An 18,692-nucleotide genomic window follows, 5' to 3' on the forward strand; every position below is an offset into this window, starting at 1 on the left:
AGAACTGTGATATTGGATATTTCTTTTATAACTCTTGAACAAGCAATTCACATCAGAAACATTGCTCACCATAGGTGAAGACTGCACACATTCTGCAAAAATTGTTTGTATTAAGCATTCATAACATCCCAAATAATAATGTATCAGATATGCAGAATACTGTAGTTTCATAGGAAGTTACTGCAAGTATATTATTAGCACACATCTAATGTATATGTCTTAGAAGCATTCAGAACTGACTTGGCAAATATTACAATAATCCATGCTAAAATTCACTAGATCATATTGATAGTCTTTTTCCCTCAGTAATTGGAGATGAGCACACTCTGTAGAAATCCCAAAACGTCTAGGAAAAAAATCTCATCTCCAAGACATAAGAAATTATATATTGGCAAATTAAAGATAAACAATGTGATTTCATGTAATTTTGTGTTTTGAGAGTTTTGTAAGTGGCAAAAACTATATAACAAGTCACTGGCGCCAGTAAGATACTTCAGAATCCATGGATTCAAAGCACCTATCTTCATGCTAAATCACTTTCCTGAAATCCTAAAATCAGTAAAGCTTAGGCAAATTCTGTTGATGAAGAGGAAGAACAAACACCATAAATGCGAGAATACAGCTCCCTCCCAAAAACTAAAACCTGCAGTGCACTGGCATTTTACCTGCAGCTTTCAAATAATAATAAAATACTGCCAAGCATAGGAAGTAAAGACAAATATTTTCCTAAACTTTCAAAACCTGTTGTCCTTGATTGAGACATACAGGATGGAAAAAAACTGATAAGAAACTGATGCCAAGTCACAAAGAGAATTTGTTTGGAGACAGATATTTGATCCTTGTTCAGTTAGCTTTAGAAAAAGAGCTTTTAAGAAGCTTTTAAGAAAGCCATAAAACCCATTTCTTTGGCTCAATAATAAAGGTTCAGTTTTAACTTTGACTCATTTTACATTGAGTCTATAGTAGCAATACATCCATAGCAACTAATCTTTTAGGTTTAAGGTATTATATTTATTTACTTTTGTTTTTCTCTCTTAAGCTCCAGTCCAAAATCTTTATCACTGTTATGAGAAATCGGAAGAATAAACAACTATTCTAGCGATCAAGTTTAAAGTGTTAATTCTGTAACATTTAGAATGAACATCCTTTTCTGCTAGAGATAGCTACAATAAATGTCAAGTGTTTGCAATTAGGTTTTTACCTTTCAGGCACACAGTTTTTATTTCCTATGGGAGCATGTTCACAAAATTCTATAATATATCTTCAAAATTTTGCTGTAAGATTCAGAAAACAACTTGTGGTACCAGAGCCTGATCCTGTAGACATTTTACTCACAGGAATATGAGACATGCATGTGTTTGCAGCACCAGAAAAAAACCCTCTCTCTACAATCTTTTTCCCTTGGATCTTACAGAAAAATATTTGGGAAACAGTAACTGTAAAACTTAGTGCATTGCATTAGTGGCTTTATTGGGAAAGAAAAAAAAAATAACGCAAGCCATTTTTCCTTACTCCCGGGTACTGAAGCTGCATGTGCAGCTTTTCATTCTATGAATAATATTGACCTATTTGTCTGCAAGGTGAAGCAGAGGATTATTTTCCTCAGTGAGATTATCTGTATTTTATCATCTCCCGTCAGATACACAGACCAGACCTATTTAGTAAGTAAGCAAAACCTTAAGTGTTGTGTTTGACTTTGTAATAAAAATCCAATACTCTCACATGACTTGATTTTAAACAAAAATACCACAGTAATTTACATATACTAATGAAAATACACATCAGTTGCACCCAGGAGTACTGAAAATGGCATTGAGGAATACTTTAATCTCTTAAATTTCACAAACACCCATTTAAATAAAATAAAATAAAGGACATCTCAACTTCTAAGAGCAAGCCTCTCACCATGCGAAAGTCAAGAGGAGTTCTGTTGACGTGAGATACAGAAATGCTTTGAAAGCCAATTATGCTTTCAGAGAAACACATATATAACCACTTTTTTTTTTTTTTTCTACAGGTAAAAGATTTGACTTGTCCATGGCAGGTGCACAAAGAATTTTGTTGGTGCTGGTAGACAGGAAGGAAATCAGATCTGGCTCACTTGCTTGAGAGCTCTGTAAAATGACTATGTTCATGCAGCTTTTCACTCCTATTTTTGTCACTAAGCTACCAGATACAGTTCTGAAAACACCGTGCAGATACTTTTTAGATACTTCAAAATATAAACCACTTCTACTTCTTGCCACTAAAGAAAGCGTGACTAAATTGAGTGGGCAAGACTTGAAAATCTCTTAGTAAGAGTTAGTAGCTCCAAGTAAGGGTTTTATAACAACATATGGAATAGAGATATCCTGCTAGTAGAGGAAGGTCAGTGATGTACTTAAGGCACTGGATATGGAGTCACAACAGCTGATCTATTCCTGGTTCTGCCAGACATAACGCAGGAATGTGGGCATTTATAGGTAACAAGAGTAAATCCAACTCAGCTTTTGCTTCTGTAGATAAAAAAAAATTCTAGAGAATACAAACTCATTAAGGTTTATAAAAAACTTTGATTCTATTTTTTGAACTTGTTTTTTCTTTAAACTAAGGCAGAGATTATTACACAAGACCAACATAAAGTCAGGTAAATTATTTGTAGTACTATCTGCACTTCCTTGAGAGAATGCTCCTGTCTGCTTGGCACAGAGAGTCACTTTGTCTCTTTACTAGAAGAAGAGTCTGTTAATACCATCAACATGACTGTGGAAACACATACAGGGTACTTTTTGCATAGGTATATTTGCATACGTTTGGCAAATAACTATTTTCTTTAAAACCACTCCACAAAAGAAAGGTTTCAAAGTGATTGAGTTGCCTTTCTACTCCTATAGTCCCTTATACAAAGAAATGTAACAAGGTCTTATTCCTCAGATAGGAAATACATTACACCTTCTTAGAGGGTTGATAATGATTGATTCCTATGCAGAAACAGTTGCAGTAAAACAGGCTATATTACCTGTAATGCAACATATGTATTATAGTGTACCTGGGAACTTCATAATGAAATTTGAGCCATTGTTATCTCTCTTCTTCTCTCTCTTCATACAATTATCCACCTATTAAATGCTTCTATTTTAAGAGACTAAAACACCACAAAAAAGAACGACAATTCATAGTTTCAGCTCTTCCTCTTCTAGCCTTTCCATGCATGAGCCAGGCATTACAAACAAACACACCATGCCAGAGCAGTCTAGGGGCAAAGCAAGATAACCACAGATCCCAAACCCTGCACTGAAAAGCCATCTCCAAATATGTAATTTCATAGTTCTCAGCAGACTGCTGTCTTTTTGCTGGCCAAGAAACATGTATCACATGAACTTTGAACTCCTCCTTTTTAATGCTATCCTTCAATTACTAACCCATGTGTCAGCTTCCCTCTTCCCCCTGGTTATAGCTATGATATACCTGGGTCAAACTGACCCTTAGACATACTTAAAACAAGATTCTTGGATAAAAAAATCTCTGCAGTTGTACTTTCTGACAGTCAAGATCACAGGCTGGTTGTATTAGAAAACAAGTTTTTATCAAGTGCCAGTTTTCCACAGGAAAATGTGTTTAATCATACAAATAGAACCAAAGCAAAGAGAAGCACTGTTGCAAGAAGAAAGTGAGTGGACAAAGACACATAAGGCAGCTTCTTGATGCCACAGCTGAATCACTGGCTTCAGTTTTACTGTCTCCATATGTTAGTGTTCTAAAGGAGATAGTTTCATTTGAGAAAGAGAAGCCTTTCTCATGTTAGTATTTCTGTTACAGGTATCAACTAACAGCAGTCGGTCAAGCAAGCACAAGAGCTCCACAAACCATGTTTTTTCCTCACTGTACATTGAGACTGCTTGGACTGAATCAGTAACACATTTTATCTTGGAGCCACAGCAGTATATATCCTCTTAAATTTTATTTAGAGGAGTCTATAAGGTCATTGTCTCATGGGCAAACGTACAAAGTATAAAACTTCCTAAGAAGTAACTTAAGGGGAATCCTTTTCCAAAATTCTTTCAACTCACTTCTGATCTTACATTAAGAAGGAAAAAAACAAACAAACAAAAAAACCCCCACACCATATCCTTTTCATGGTTGCTGCTCATTTCCATGAATGAGAAGGATAATATCTTAAGACCATACTAATTATGTGGACACTTGGGTAAAAATGGATCTCACTGTCCAGTGAGTTGCCCAGAGAAGACAACACACAAACTTCCTTTGAAAGCTCCATGTTCTGAAGTTACCTGAATACAGTAAACTCAAAGTAATTTACTATAACCAAAGTGACTAATCATGGACTAGAGCCTATACTGTCAATTGAAACTTTTAGCTGTGAAGTCTCCTTTTCTTTTTTTGCAGAATTATTAGTTATAAAAACCACTAGGAAGAGCCAACTTTTCTCAATTTAGAGTAATGACTTGCTATCCAGATCACTTCAAATTGAGGAAAGGATTTAAACCTTCTTCAGCATCACAAGCAGGACCCTTAATCTTCAACTCTGTAAAACACTCTTTTTCCCTATTTGAGAAGTCTAAATGACCTTGCTCTCTCCCAGGTCTATTCTAACTGAGCAATTCATATTTTACCCAGAAAATTAACATCTTAACACAAATCTTAACACAACAGCAGAAGTAAAACAGCTTTCCTGGACAATCTGAAATTAGACAGCTGTTGCCTCCTGAACATGTCACTCACACACACACACAAATATCCCATACTTTGAGAAATTTTCAAAGAAGAAAATCACTTTAAAATATAACTTAATGAGAACAATCAGATATAAATATTAAGTGCAACCAGTCAAAAATTACAGATATGGGAACTAAGTGAAAGTATGAAAATCAGGAGATGGACACATTTACTTTAGCCCTAATGAGTAATTTTTGTACTAGACAGAAACTAGGCAAATTCTGTCTGCTTACCAATGTGGAAGAGACTATTTCTGTCTCTACAGGAATTATTAGCTACAACGCACTATTCAGAGAGGGGCTGATGTTAGAGAAAAGCCTAATAATGAAAATCACACCAGCCTGGAAAAAATCTTCACTCACCAGATTATTCATCTCCCCTCGAATGATTATGGAAGGGTTCACATTACAAGAACATTGCAAAAAGCTGAACACTGCTCTCTAATGCAGCTCTAAATTTCACAGTATCAAAGAGCATAATGCAATTTTCCATCCTCACCAATTCTCACAAACTTATGGGATCTTAGAGCCTTGTTATGAACATTCCCTGCAAAGCTTTTCAGCTGCCATTTTTGCAATCAATAGACTCAACCTGATTGAAAAGCACACTGATAACAAAGTCAATTGAGTTATAAGAAAATCCTCATATTGCATGGACTTCCCTCTCACCACACAGCAGTAAATTCTAGTGATTATGAGAATAAATTATTGCAAACTTCCAGCCTGTTTCTCAACAGTTGATACCATTTCTGTGCCATTATCAAGTCCTTGCAGCTGTTTATAAACTCCAAGTCTTAATGCAATCAGTAACAGGAGTTATCATAACTAATATAAAAAGGCTATTTATAGCCTAAGAATGCAGTCATTGAAAAATCCAATTCTGATCACAAGGCAATCTACTGTATCTTGTTTTCCTATGGATATAATATCAAGTTAAGAAGCAAAGAGATAGACATACTGGTATGCAGCACATGCATACATACCAGAAACAGGCAGGAACAATCCATCAGTATCCTTATTAGAAGCACAGGCACATCTCTAAGATAACCAATATACATTTCTCTCTTGAGACTTAAGTGTTAAATATCATGTACACTATAGGGCTAAAATATGAGCTGATTAGCTGCAAATGAATGTTCTGTGACTGAAACAGGAGAAAAGAAAGTTCATGCTGTTACTAGAGCAGAGAGGTCTAATTTCTTCTCCCTCCTAATCCCTCTTCCCACAACAGCCCTTCTTGAAAAATTTTCTTTGGCCTGAATAGCACTTTTTTTTAATCTTCCTGTTTGAGATGACTCCCATCAGGACTCTAACATGAGAGACACGCTTAAGTACACTGTCACACTGTTCCATTTACCTTCATTCCCAAATTAAAGGCAGTCATAAAGGCGTGAATTCCCTCAGAAGTAACAGCTTTAAACACGTTGAAGACAAATAAGGAGAATATGGCCAGTGGTCAACTGTCATCTCCAACTTATCATTGCAGGATTTCACCACTTGCTAGAGATATATCCCATCTTGTTAATAGAAATAATCAGCTCAGAAAAGTTTGGAATCCTGGCGCCCTGAAATCCCCAACTGGAAGCTGTATCAGTTCTTGCATCTGTGTACACACACACACACCCCCATCCACCCACCCCCACTCCCCTCTTATCCTAAAGATACTCATCTAAGTAATCTGCAGATGTCAAGACACAGATATCAGATGTTGACTACTACACTGTATGAAATAGGGTGGTGAGAGATCTCAGGTTTATTGTCAGTTTCTATACTTTTTCTTACACAAAGGAACCTTGGTCCTGAAAGCAAAGGCAAGTAAAGCATGGAAGAGATGTAAGGAGGCAACTTAAAAAATGAAAAGTCCTTTTTCTATCCTAATATTCCCATATTCAATTGGTTCAATTTCTGTTACAATTCTAGCTAGATCTCTTAAATACACTGGGACAGCATAAAGATTACCACTGCAAAGAGTTAAAAAGATCATGAAGCAAAAATTGGGGAAAAAAAAATACTGTATTATCATGTGAAAGAACAAATAAATCCTCAGCTATCGACTGTAAACAACTTACCAGAAGATACACACATGTAACAAATATAAAATTGTTTTACCAATCACAAATATTTAAGACTATTCTATATACATGATTAAGTTAATTCCGTCTGGTGAAAACTAACCAGGTTTAATGTTGATGTTTATGCAGAGGTATGTTTTGTTTATGTAAAATCTAAATTACTCTTATTGTGTCAACATTTATACACAGAAGTAGGATGGGGATATTCCTCTGCTTGTTTCTATAGCTCTCAAGTTCTTATTTGAATAGATAATAACTCTCAGAACATCAAAAATGCAACAATCCAAAGATATGCTAAAAAGTGCATCAAAACTAACAGAAATTGATCTGAGTTTGAGCTCCATTCTTCAGTTAATGCCCCAATACTAGGATAACAAAGTTCTACTATGATAAAATAATAACATTTCTAATAATCTTATGTTAGTTTAAGTACTGTAAAACATATGGTAAACTACTTGGTATTTTCTCCATCTGTTGCACAGCTTTTAATTCAAAGGAGGTCAAAGTTGTAAACCTTCAATAAGAAACATCTAAGTTGCCAGCTTTACCAGAGCTGTAGCATTTCAGGTAATTTAACTATTCATCATTGACTACTCTCATCTCATTCAATAATACACAACTATTAAATTGTTTATATTATAAAAATAGCAGAACACAAAATAAAGCAGGTGTTTACAATACTGGTCAATGAGATGACAAAAGCAGACCAAGAACAGGACCACAGAGGTTTATAAGACCAGAAAAGAATGTTGAGGAAAAACAAAATGGAGAAAAAAACCACAAGAAATACAAAAATACGTATGGCTCATTCTCATTTTTATCTGGTTGAAAATGAAAACTGCTGTGGCAACAAAAAAAGAAAATTATCTATGGAGCTCTCACACACATGCAGATATGAACTTTAGTTCTAAAGGTATATGCTGAAAAACACTGTAGTTTAAGATTTCTAAGACTGTAAAAAACAATCCTTTGAGGAATTAGAAAAGCTCTCAATACTTTGGGAGGAGTACTGCTTCAAAAAGCAACAGAATTCAGGTCTTCTAGTTTAATAATGCCTTTAAACAGCAATCCACATAATTTCTTCAATATGAATCATAATGTTAATCTAGAATAAATGATACAAGTTATGAATGTTACTAAAAACTATTCTGAATAACCTAGACTGTGTGTCCCTCAAAGTCAGATGGGAATGTTTATCTGTTTTGACTAAAAGACAGTTCAGACAGTGGTCTGTAAAAGGGAAGATGTCAATAGTATTCTGTTGTTACACTACTGACATCCTGAATCCCCCCTTACCACAGTATCACTTACTGACAATGCCGCCAGTGAGAAACCACCTGGAAAAAGATCTGTCAATAAAATATTTATTTAATCATGCATCTGTCTACGGCAGGTATGGAGCTGCTACAAAATAACCTGAACTTCTCAGTGCTCCAGTCTAACCCTAAACAAACGCACCCATCCCTGGGAACACTTACGAATAAGAACAGTGTTAGTACCTATCACATCTCATTCCCTTCTGAAAATTATGAGGATTCAAGCTCCATTTATCAGAGTTTAATCTTATAAAGCCAAACTCAATAAAAATGAGTTATTAGAAGTGACTCAGCAACATTAGAGCAGAAGTTCCCTGCAGTTTCCTGGCTTTAACTGTCTCTTGTATATTCAAAGAAATTGAGACTGTTTTTATCATTGTCTGCCCTAGCCACCTTGTAATTACATAGTACTGTAGAAGTGTCACAGGACCAAAATACCGGGTAGTCAACTCAGAATTAAAGAGATTAATATTAAATTTTTTTTGGAGAATAAAGGTTTCCAAATTTACAGAGAAGGGTTTCTACACAAAGAATTAGATCTACTGCAATGTACCAGAGGTTTCTTGTTCCAGATATAACTTCCTAAATGGCACAGAGGAGGCAGTTTCTTGTATTGATAAAACAGTCCTAACAGAAAAGACAAAAAACTTCAATTTTGACTTTCAGGCTCATGAAGCCCAAAACAATCAAAATCAAAGGATGATTCAAATCATTCCAATTTGACAAACATTGGCAAACCGTCTACCAGAATCTTTGACAGTACTGATGATTTTTTTATAGCTACAAATAGTAAAAATTTAAGCCTAATATTTTCCTGATATAAGTGAAACAAGCTTGCAGAGGCAATCTCTTAGTAACCAGAAAAGTTAGAATGACCTTGTTTTCTTGCTCATTAGAAAGGGGAAAAAAAAAAAAAAAAAACCAAACCCAAACAAAAAAACACGCTATTTTTGTGAAGTTAGAACGTTTAGAATCTTTGCTTGGGTTGTTTTCGGACAGTAACAAAGTACAAGGTTAATATGTAATAACACCGAGGGTTGATGTGAAGTTTGGCAGAAAGCAATTTATTTTCTCTGTAAGAAAGATACACTAGTGAATGAACCAATGTAAAAGAAGATAAAGTAAAACACAGAAAGAAAAAGACACAAATGGGTGATTATTCTGAAGTTTCCTCGGGTTGATATATCAGACAGCTTGCACTAGGCCACCTCAACATAAACCAGATGATATTCCTTATTGCTAAAATGAGAAATTGTTCAACTCTGCCTCTTGATTTTTACCTATATAGACCTGTGACTTTCTGCCACAGTGTTAAGGTGACTGGTCAAAGCACAAAGGTACATGCATTAAAATAGCAAGTTTTAATAGGGCTCTAACTAATTTTAATCTACTGTAACAGCAACAAATCTTTCCTTGGTGGGAGGGTACAGCCATTTCAATGAAAAACAGCACACAGAAACTGGAGCAGAAGACCACCAGATGAGACACCACAAAAAGGAGTCCAACTGAGCTTGGACTTGAGCTGTTCAAATTGGTTCTGTACAGGATGCTTTTTCTGTTAATCTGTAAACTGGTTGGAAGGGCTCTTTCCCCTCCCTTCTGCCTTTCAAATTCTGTCTTTTTTTGTGTAATTTAAGGGAAAGACATGGGAAAAACAGATACATGTTTAGGAGCTGGAAGGAAAAAATATTGAGAACTGATAAAGGAGGATACGTGCAATGCTCTCCAACCTGGAAAGAAATCTGGCAAGGAACAGACCAACTGGTATTACAGAGTAAATTTAACTAATGCATCTTTTGGTTGGAAAAGATATTTCAACCCTTGGAAACGGTTTGGAAATTCATGACTTATTACATTTCAATAAAAAAACCTTTCATTTTTTCATTGTTTAAAAGTTAAGAGAAAACAGAGATTTCAGCCAAAAAATCTGTCATTAAAAAGTCTAAGTACCAGATATTTAGCCATTTATGTCTGGTAATAGAATTATACACAAAATTTTGAAGAATGAGATTCCAAGAGGGTACACTAGGAGACCATGAACTATAGCTGTAAAAAAATATAAATGGTAGTCCAATTACAACAGTCAATGCTCAGTATTATTCATAAACTTAGAATAGCACACATTTAAAGAAACATCTGCTCTTTGTCATAAAGTTCCTCTCAGTTCTTTTTTGCCAAAGAGCTTTACATGAAAATCTTTGTTAATGCAAAAAAAGTGATGTTCCACTACAATCAAATGTGTATTTGAGGTCTCTTTATACAATTGATTTCCTGGAAAGAACATCGTGGGAGTATATTTGGATTCTAAATGATAAAAATATCTACTTGTTTAGAACATCAAGAAAGACAAAAGAGGCAAGATAAAACTCCAAAGACTTGAGTGTTCTTCACCTTGAGATTTACTTGAGTTTTATTTTTGCACTTCTAATTTAATTTAAAGAAACAAGGCACTAATTACCTTGAACTACTTTTGTGATGAAACACTTTTTGGCTTATCCTTGAGCAGGGCAAGAACTGTCACTCCAGTGCAAATGATTCAGGTTTTGTATTCGGAAAGACTTAAAAGCTAAGCTTTCATAAAATGATAATAACTTCTTTTTAGTTCACTTGACCAAAGAAAACCAAAAGTATACTAAAGAACAGAAAAAGTTTTCTTACAGTTTATATTTTTCCCTACTATTATCCATTTTGATCATAATTAGAGACAAAAGTACAAAGTGTTTTATATTTTTAGTTCCTTGTCACTTCTTAGAGAACACAGACTCTGCGACGATAGGATTTTCCACACGAGTTCACAAACTCCACCTAATAACAGCAAAGGATTGATTCCTCAGAGAAATTGTTGACCATGCTGTGTGGGATGTGAGGGAAAAGCTGGGGTTTTTTGCCTTTTCAGATACAAGTCTCCACCCTGAAGAATAAAATTCAGTTTATCTGAACATATATAAATATAACATTATTCATGCAAAAAGCACCCAACTCCCTCCTATATGTCTTCCAAGGATACCAGACTTGATGATTTCTTACAGAATGGATTATGCAATCCACAAGGTGGTCTTGCTATCCATACATTCAGCTGTTGATTTCATCTCCATATTATTCCCTTGAGGATGAGGATGTTAAATACATAATCCCACTCCCACTTGTGAAATGTCTCAAAGTTCCACCTTCCCAAACACAGGTGTGATACCATGACATCAGCTCCACAGGGTCACCTCCATGAAATGCTCCACTGAGAACAGGTCATCTGAGGTACAAGTCTGCATGTTCTCAGCAGTTCAGTGCAAGCCTGCTCACTGCATTCTCCCAGGTCCCAGTCCTCTCTCTAGCGTGATAAAATTTGTCACTATGCTGACTATACTTTTACTTCTTATTTTGATACCCATCATTCCCGTCCCTTCATTTTTGAAATTAAAAGAGAAAAAAATAGTCAAGGTTGCATCTTAAAGTTCGTTCTAATTACTGTTAACTGGCACGATTGTGAGTCTGTGAGGATGTAACACAAAACTCTTCCTAACTGCAGGGGGTGAAAGGAGGTGGACAGCTGTGTTGATGAGGCAGACTGAATAGTGTTCAGACACACAGATGTCCTACTTCCCAAGCACAGAGGCAACTCACTATTCTGCTACGTGGCTTTTGCCAATTTTCTTTTATAAACTTATTTCCAGTAAGTCAACCCCACAAACAGACATGCTGTTCAAGCAGCATGTTCAATGTTTTGAGAGGCTTATGATAAAAGATCATCAGAAGACAGTAAGAACTTCAGCTTAGAAAAACAAGAATTCAAAATAATGTTAATAATCTATTCAGAAGAGGAAAGATTTCAGATGTCACAGGTGCTATGAATAAGAAAGCAGATATTTGTGACAACTTCTTTTTTCCCTGGAAGTAGAAAATCTTTTATTGAGAGAAAAGACAGAAGAGACATAACTTTTCTTTTTTTTTTTTCTTTTAGAAACACCTATTTTGATAATAGTTACCTACTAGACATAAGTAGAAATTCACTCTGTAATTTTTCTTTATGCCTGAAATTAAAAATACAGCAGAAAAAGAAACTAATCTAAAGGAAGAATCACTGAAAACATATGTAGATCATCACAGAGGCAACAGAAAAAATTCTGGCTGCTGTCAACACTATACCAAAAAGTGTAGCTGGTTTATCTTAAGAGTTAGGAAACTAGCAAACTGTAACAGTAATATACATGACCTTGGGGGCTATATTCAATGACATCTTAGTATATGGATTAGGTACTTGCAGTCAGAGCTGCTACAAAGTTGCGAAAATAAGAACACAGGGTGGAAATGAGACATTTGCACAATCTCCACAGCCAATTGTGGGAAGTCAAAATCACAGCCAGTTCATTTCTCTTTGCACACTTGCCTAGCATTCCCTCTCTCTCCTTTTAAAATTAATTAATTTTAAAAACATATTAGAAGACTTCTACCTGAATTTCAAAGAAAAAGTTTAACTCAACAGTTGACATTTGGCTTTAACCTTTAATAATTTTAGATGAAGAACTTAGCGACAGTCATGCCGAGTGTGACAAAAGGTCTACTTAGCCCAGTACCATTTCTCCTCCAGTGGTCATAAACACATACCTAGGTGAAAGGCTTTTTGAGAGAAACCATGGTCTTGTTGAAATGCCTCCAGAAAATAATGGGAAGACTCTTCTTAATTTTTATAGTAACTGGAAAATTGATCAGGCCCTCCATAGACACTATTATTACTTTAGCTCACTTCTGTCAGTAAACCTGATCCTGCTTTTACCAGAGCACGCACTATATTCTTAAACGGAAAACCAGGAGAAATGGAAGGACTGTGAGCAGAAATTGCCACAAAAGGTATGACAAGAGCCTCTGTGAAGAAACAGAAGTGAAATCAGTGAAGCTACGTACTTAAGTTTCTGAGAGACTGAAGCTACCACTTAGCTGGCTTAACTGATCAAGCCAGTCAGTAATTTTAAACATGACAGGCCACAAAAACAGATAGTTGACCTTTGTGTGTTAAATTATGCTTGGAAAATCTACTTTCCAGTTGCAAGCACAAAGATTACCACAATTTAAGCTAGCAACATGAGTAATTTAAACTAATTTTTTTTTTAAATGTGACTTCTAGTCCTTATGTTCTGAAAGATAATGTTACCAATGCAGTGTTTTTCCTGCCTCTGCAGAGACAGTCAATGCTTCCACCTTGCCCAAGCACAAAACTAGCACACTTTTATCCCACTGCATTAGCAATGTTTAGATACACACTGACCAGAAAATGCTTCAGATTAGTATTGCTGTTGTAGGAAAGAACTAAAAGCAATAAAAGTAGTCCAGAAAGACAGCATAGCTATTTTTAGAGAATATGCAAAATATGGCAAGATAGAATCAGTTGTTTCCCAGACATATACATGTTTCTCACTGGAGAAGCGGGGAGAAGGTTCCTGCTTAAGGTGCTGGCCAAGACTTGCAAGTAAAGTTCTCTGCAGGTGCACAGAAACAGACATGGCTGGTCAGCTTCAGAAAAGTTAATACAACTACAAGAAACTTCAATTTCCAGACAATTTCTTCATGCAAATCTAAAAACTGAGTAAGCAGCAGTGTAAGTTCTTACACCTTCAATGTCACCACTAAAACTGTTAAGACAGGGATCTTGCAGACCACCAAAAAAGAGAATGTGAAGGAGGTAGTACGCTTAATCCCACAGGTGTTCCTTGCCAGAACTCTTTCCAGTCTCAAGAAAAGAAAAGTGAAATGAGACAAGTAAGCTTTCAAAGAATGAAACAGATCTTCGACACCAGTAATCTCCATTAATTGGCAACTCTTCCTCTTCAACCCTACCCCCTGCTCAGCATAACAAATACACTGTGTGTGAACAGTATTAAGAGCACTGCCAGGTCTGTCTGCCTACTCAGAACTTCCCTTGGCTTACAATTTAAGGTATTTATGGAGTTACAGTAACATCAGCCATACACAGATAAACACACATGCATATAAATTATAGCCATGTACACATCATTTGCTCCTTCCCCATCAATTTCAGTTTTATTTAATTATCCTTGCAAAATTAGACCTTCAGACAAAAGAAGCTGCTCAGTGACTGTTAAAACCCTCCATGCTATAGCACTGATGACAGTAACTGGAGATGGGGAGGAAGGGAAGAAATTAACTTCTCATTTAAGGACATAAAGTACCACCTGCCTGCCCCTGATTCTGCTCTACCCAAAAAATGTGCACAGTCACATGTGGACTCTGTGAAAGAACAGTCACGTCTTAACTCACAGATTCTGAAACCTCATTTTCTACAATCACCAATGACCTACAGAAAAAATTTCACCAAATTACAGAAATATGGAACACCTCTATTAGAAAAATAACTTAATATGTAATTGAGCTTTTCCTCAAGCTTTCATGAAACCAATTTAGAATTTGTCAAATAATAATTTATAAATCTTACCTGCTTTTTTCTTGAAGTTGCCTTGGGCAACAGACTGGCTGACAAAACTGATGCAAATGGAGAGCAACACAGCTCGGGAAAAGGATTTGGAATTGATGGGATCTCCAAAGTATTGTCATCTTTCTTTTTTCTCCTATTTCAACAAAATAGATAATAGCAAGTGATAATTGTAACAACTGCTGTTAAAATTGCCATATCCAACCACAATGCATGAAATCCTAAGGCACTAATACCATGACACTTCCTGGTTGCAGCAATTAGCTTTTTTGTGCAGTTATTTTTTTTAATCAGTAGGCTGAATCTATTAACATAGTGTTTAACACTACTTGAAAGCAATCCAAGTATTCAGCTCTGAATATAAAGTTGTTTGAATATGTGTAAGTCTTTGCAGAGTAAGAGCACAGATATATTTATATTGGCTCCTAAGGGCATTAGTAAATATTTTGTTGTCCCTGTATTCATGCCATTCCCTATGCACACATATTACAACAGTGGATGCATGTAACTTCTCAGTAATATCTCCTGAGTACATCACAACTGTATTTTAAACAAATGGAAACTTTTTTCCACCAGAATCAGGAGTCAAAGTGACTGACAAGACAAAATAGTGCAAAGCAATACACTAATTTCTGTTTTCAATTACTTTTGTATTTGAATCTCCATAGCTCCATCATAAAATAAATGTCTCAGTAGTTGCTGGCTTCCTAAATCTGGTTGTCTTGGAAGTATCATCAAGCAGCATTTTGCTAGAGTAGTGAAGATAATCACTACTGTACTTGCTGAAGAGCTCAGTTATGCACCGGTTTAAAGTATCACATTAATAACATGGTTGTTTAGACTGCTGTGTACATTACAGTGCATGGTTTTCTCACATAAAATATTGAACAGCACTTTGTCTACTTGATTTCATGTGGAGAGCACCACCCAAAGCACCTGAGGTATTTTGAGTCTGTCAACATATAATCAGATTTTTCTACATGTGTGAGTTGATGGCTCCAAGATTAGTATTTATTACCTTCATCACAATCATTCCAGATTTCACATACTAATTGGTACAAAGTGGGGAAAACCAACAGAGTAAGGTAATGATGCAGAATGAAGATGCTTTACTTTCTGGAAACTGTCACCGCATTCATTTAAAGTAGTATTTAGCGTCAAGGAGTGAAAAAATCCTCTGTGCAGCATTTTAAGATTTTGTAAACTTCAGTCTACCAAAACTGATCAGACGCTTCATGAAAAACCTAAATCACGGTTTCCTTTACTAAGAATAGAGACTAATACCTTTAAGAAGAGCCTGAGAGGTAAGAAACAGGGTGCACATCACTGACAGCAATTACAGCGACATCGCTAACCGTGAAGCGATTTATCTCACAAACATATAAGAAAGACACTGCAATGAGAAAGTAGTGGCTCGGTTCAGTTAGACAAGACAGACTCAGCAACGTCGTCTCTTTTCACCTCAAACTGGGAAACCTCTTAAAAAAAAAACAAAACAAAACAAAACAAACACCAAAAAGAAAAAGCGGGGGGTGGACGACATGGGGGGACACACGGGACGACAGACAGACGCATCCGCAGCGCAGGGAAGTGTCTGCAGGGCCGGGAAACAACTTTTGAGTTCCAGGGGGAGCGAGCCGGGCCCGGGCCAGGCCGCTCCCCTCCGGCGCTTCGCCCCCTCCCCAAACCGCCGCTGCCCGGCCGCAGGGCGCCCGCACCTTCAGCCCCCCCCCGCGGGACGCCTGCCCGCCCCTAGACGGCAGCAGGCGGGCCCTCGAGGGAGCGGGCAGGGCTGGCGGCGCCCGCCCGGGCTCCGGCCTTACCTGTCGGGGGGCGAGGGCGGCGGGTGCCCCCCGGGGGACCGGGGGAGCGGGCAGGGGGAGCCCGCCGCGCCGCAGGGGCCGCCGCCCGCGGGCTCCGCCGCCCGCCCCGCGCCGCGCGGCACAGCGGGGGGCACAGCGGGCGGCACAGCGGGCGGCGGGGCGGCCATCAGCGGCGGCGACGTCCTGGCTGGGCGGCCGCCCGCGCGGGAGGCACGTCGGCGAGCGGCCCCGGCGCTGCCGGGCGTGCCGGGCGGAGGCTGCTCTCCGCTCCCGCTGCGGAGGAGGCGGCGGGGAGCGGGGAGGGGGGGGAAGCGCCGCCCGGGCGGCGAGCGGCACCGAACGCCTTCCCCGGCACACGTGCGCGGGCGGCGGCGGGGGCGGGCGGCCGCCGGCTCCGCGCTGCGACGGGGAGGCAGCGCGGGGCGGGCGGGGGCCAAGCCGTGCCCTCGCGGCTGCCTCCGCCGCGGCGGGGCGGGGGGGTGGGTCGGAGACCCGCGCTCCGCTCCTGCCGGCAGAGCGAGGCGGGCCCGGCAGGTGCGCGGCCCCGGGAGCCGCGGCCGCGGCGTCAGCCGGACCGCTCGGGGCGCCGGGCCGGGCCTGACAGGGCGCTCGGGGCGGCTGAGGGGAGGGGGCGCCGCCGTTTGACTGCTCAGGAGGGGGCGGGCGGCCGCCCCGCCGAGCGGGCCCCGGGCGCTGCCCGCCGAGTGCCTCGGCCCCTCCGCCTGCGCGAAGGGGTAACGCTGCCGGGGCCTGCCCTGCCCCGGGCCTGGCCGGTAACTCCTGCCCCGGACAGGGCCGCCCCCCCCGCCCAGGGGAGCGCAACGGGGCCCAGCCGCGCTGCGCCGGGCGGGCCTGGCGCTTGTCTGAGAGCCTGACAAATCATTAACGAAGGTGCCGCATCCCTCGGCGAGGTCGGGAATTTATGGTTACACCTTGGAGAAAGAAGGGATGAACAAGGCCGGGGGCCAGGCCCGTTACCTTGTGCCAGAGGCGCAGCTCTGGGGAGGCCGGGCGCCCAGCTGGGCCCGGGACTCTCCGTCAGCCACAGCTCCGACAAGAGCGCGAAGTGGAAAGGTTTTGCCTCACGCCTTGAGCTCCTCCACAGTGAGGAAGGCAGCTCCTGCCCCGCTTTATGTACACAAAATCCTATGTGGCAATTCCACGGCCGTCCTTACTGGCGTTTGCCCTATTGCAAAATAAAAATAGCCCCTCGCTGTATGGAGAACAGTTTGATGGCACCAAGCAGAGTGGGTAAAGTTGTATAAATCGGTCAATCTGATAGAAAGTCAAATAATCAAAGCCCAGCCCCTGGTGAAAACAGCTGTATGAGAAACCCTCTGACCGTACTTGTGCTCAGGCACAGTAACAGAAACAGACTGGTGAAAATACGGACTGTTTGGGGATATCTGTGTTCTGCTGTTTTCCTGAACCCATTGAAGAAATCATCACACACGTGTCAAAATTTCAATTCTGGAGAAAGATTTTTCTGACATTGAAGCCATACTCACAGTTTTCATTTTGGCTGAGTCACAGATGATTTTGCAGGACGTTTATTTTCAATGAAAGGAAGGATTCCTTGTCCTCTGAACAGCTCATTCTCTGTTATGCTGACAGCAGAAGTGCAAGTCCAAGTTGATTAACAATTCTTATATACAGAGAATGGCAAACATATCTGGAATTTTACAGTGTGACATGATTGGCTTGATTAGCTCGTTGCTTGCAAACAGCTATCTTGACACAACTGCACTGACCAGACCACTGTTTTCTGCCTAATTGATTCACTGGCATACGTGTAGCATGTTAAACCTCACTGTTTTCAAAAGAATAGAAGGAAGGACAACCGGTGTAGGTGCTCTAGGTAGAAAAATGAGGTCGGGAAGAGATAAAAACCTTCAGGTGGCAATTGTATGCTGATACAATCAGCATTTTAGAATTTCAGCCACAAAAAGAAAGTATGTTTTGACTTTTCACACAGTCTTCGCAACTTGTTACATAGTTGCAACCCGACACTCATGGTACCTTTTTTTGTGTCTTTGGCTTAGTCATGTAATTGTTTTAAAATGGCAGGCAAATAAAAAACACAATTAGGAGGAATATTAGCAAATAAATACTTCTGTTTCAAAACAGCTTTGCTAGGATTCTAATGAGTCATGACAGCAAAAATGCCACTTGTAGGAGAGATCAATAAAAATGTAATGCTATTATAATTTCACTTGAATTTAAGAAACAAATGGACTTAAAAAGGTTTTTTTTCTGCTTCTCATAGTCTGTCCTGATGCTTGCTGCTTTCAGTGCTTTCTGTGGGAATAGCATTGTATGAGAAAAAT

At 39.3% G+C, this 18,692-nt stretch overlaps 1 protein-coding gene across 1 annotated transcript in view; it reads right to left on the bottom strand.

Annotated features, from left to right (window-relative positions):
- The window catches only part of GRB14 (growth factor receptor bound protein 14), a 68,647-nt gene extending 50,494 nt beyond the window's left edge, over nt 1-18,153 (bottom strand). Inside the window, 5 exon segments of the mRNA XM_074829965.1 lie at nt 14,546-14,678; nt 16,366-16,658; nt 16,660-16,870; nt 17,051-17,236; nt 18,050-18,153. Of these exon segments, the coding sequence (XP_074686066.1) occupies nt 14,546-14,678; nt 16,366-16,658; nt 16,660-16,870; nt 17,051-17,236; nt 18,050-18,153 (927 nt within the window).
- Nucleotides 18,154-18,692: the final 539 nt, after the last annotated feature.

This window comes from Strix aluco, chromosome 6 (genome assembly GCF_031877795.1).
Source record: "Strix aluco isolate bStrAlu1 chromosome 6, bStrAlu1.hap1, whole genome shotgun sequence".
Taxonomy (NCBI): Eukaryota; Metazoa; Chordata; class Aves; order Strigiformes; family Strigidae; genus Strix; species Strix aluco.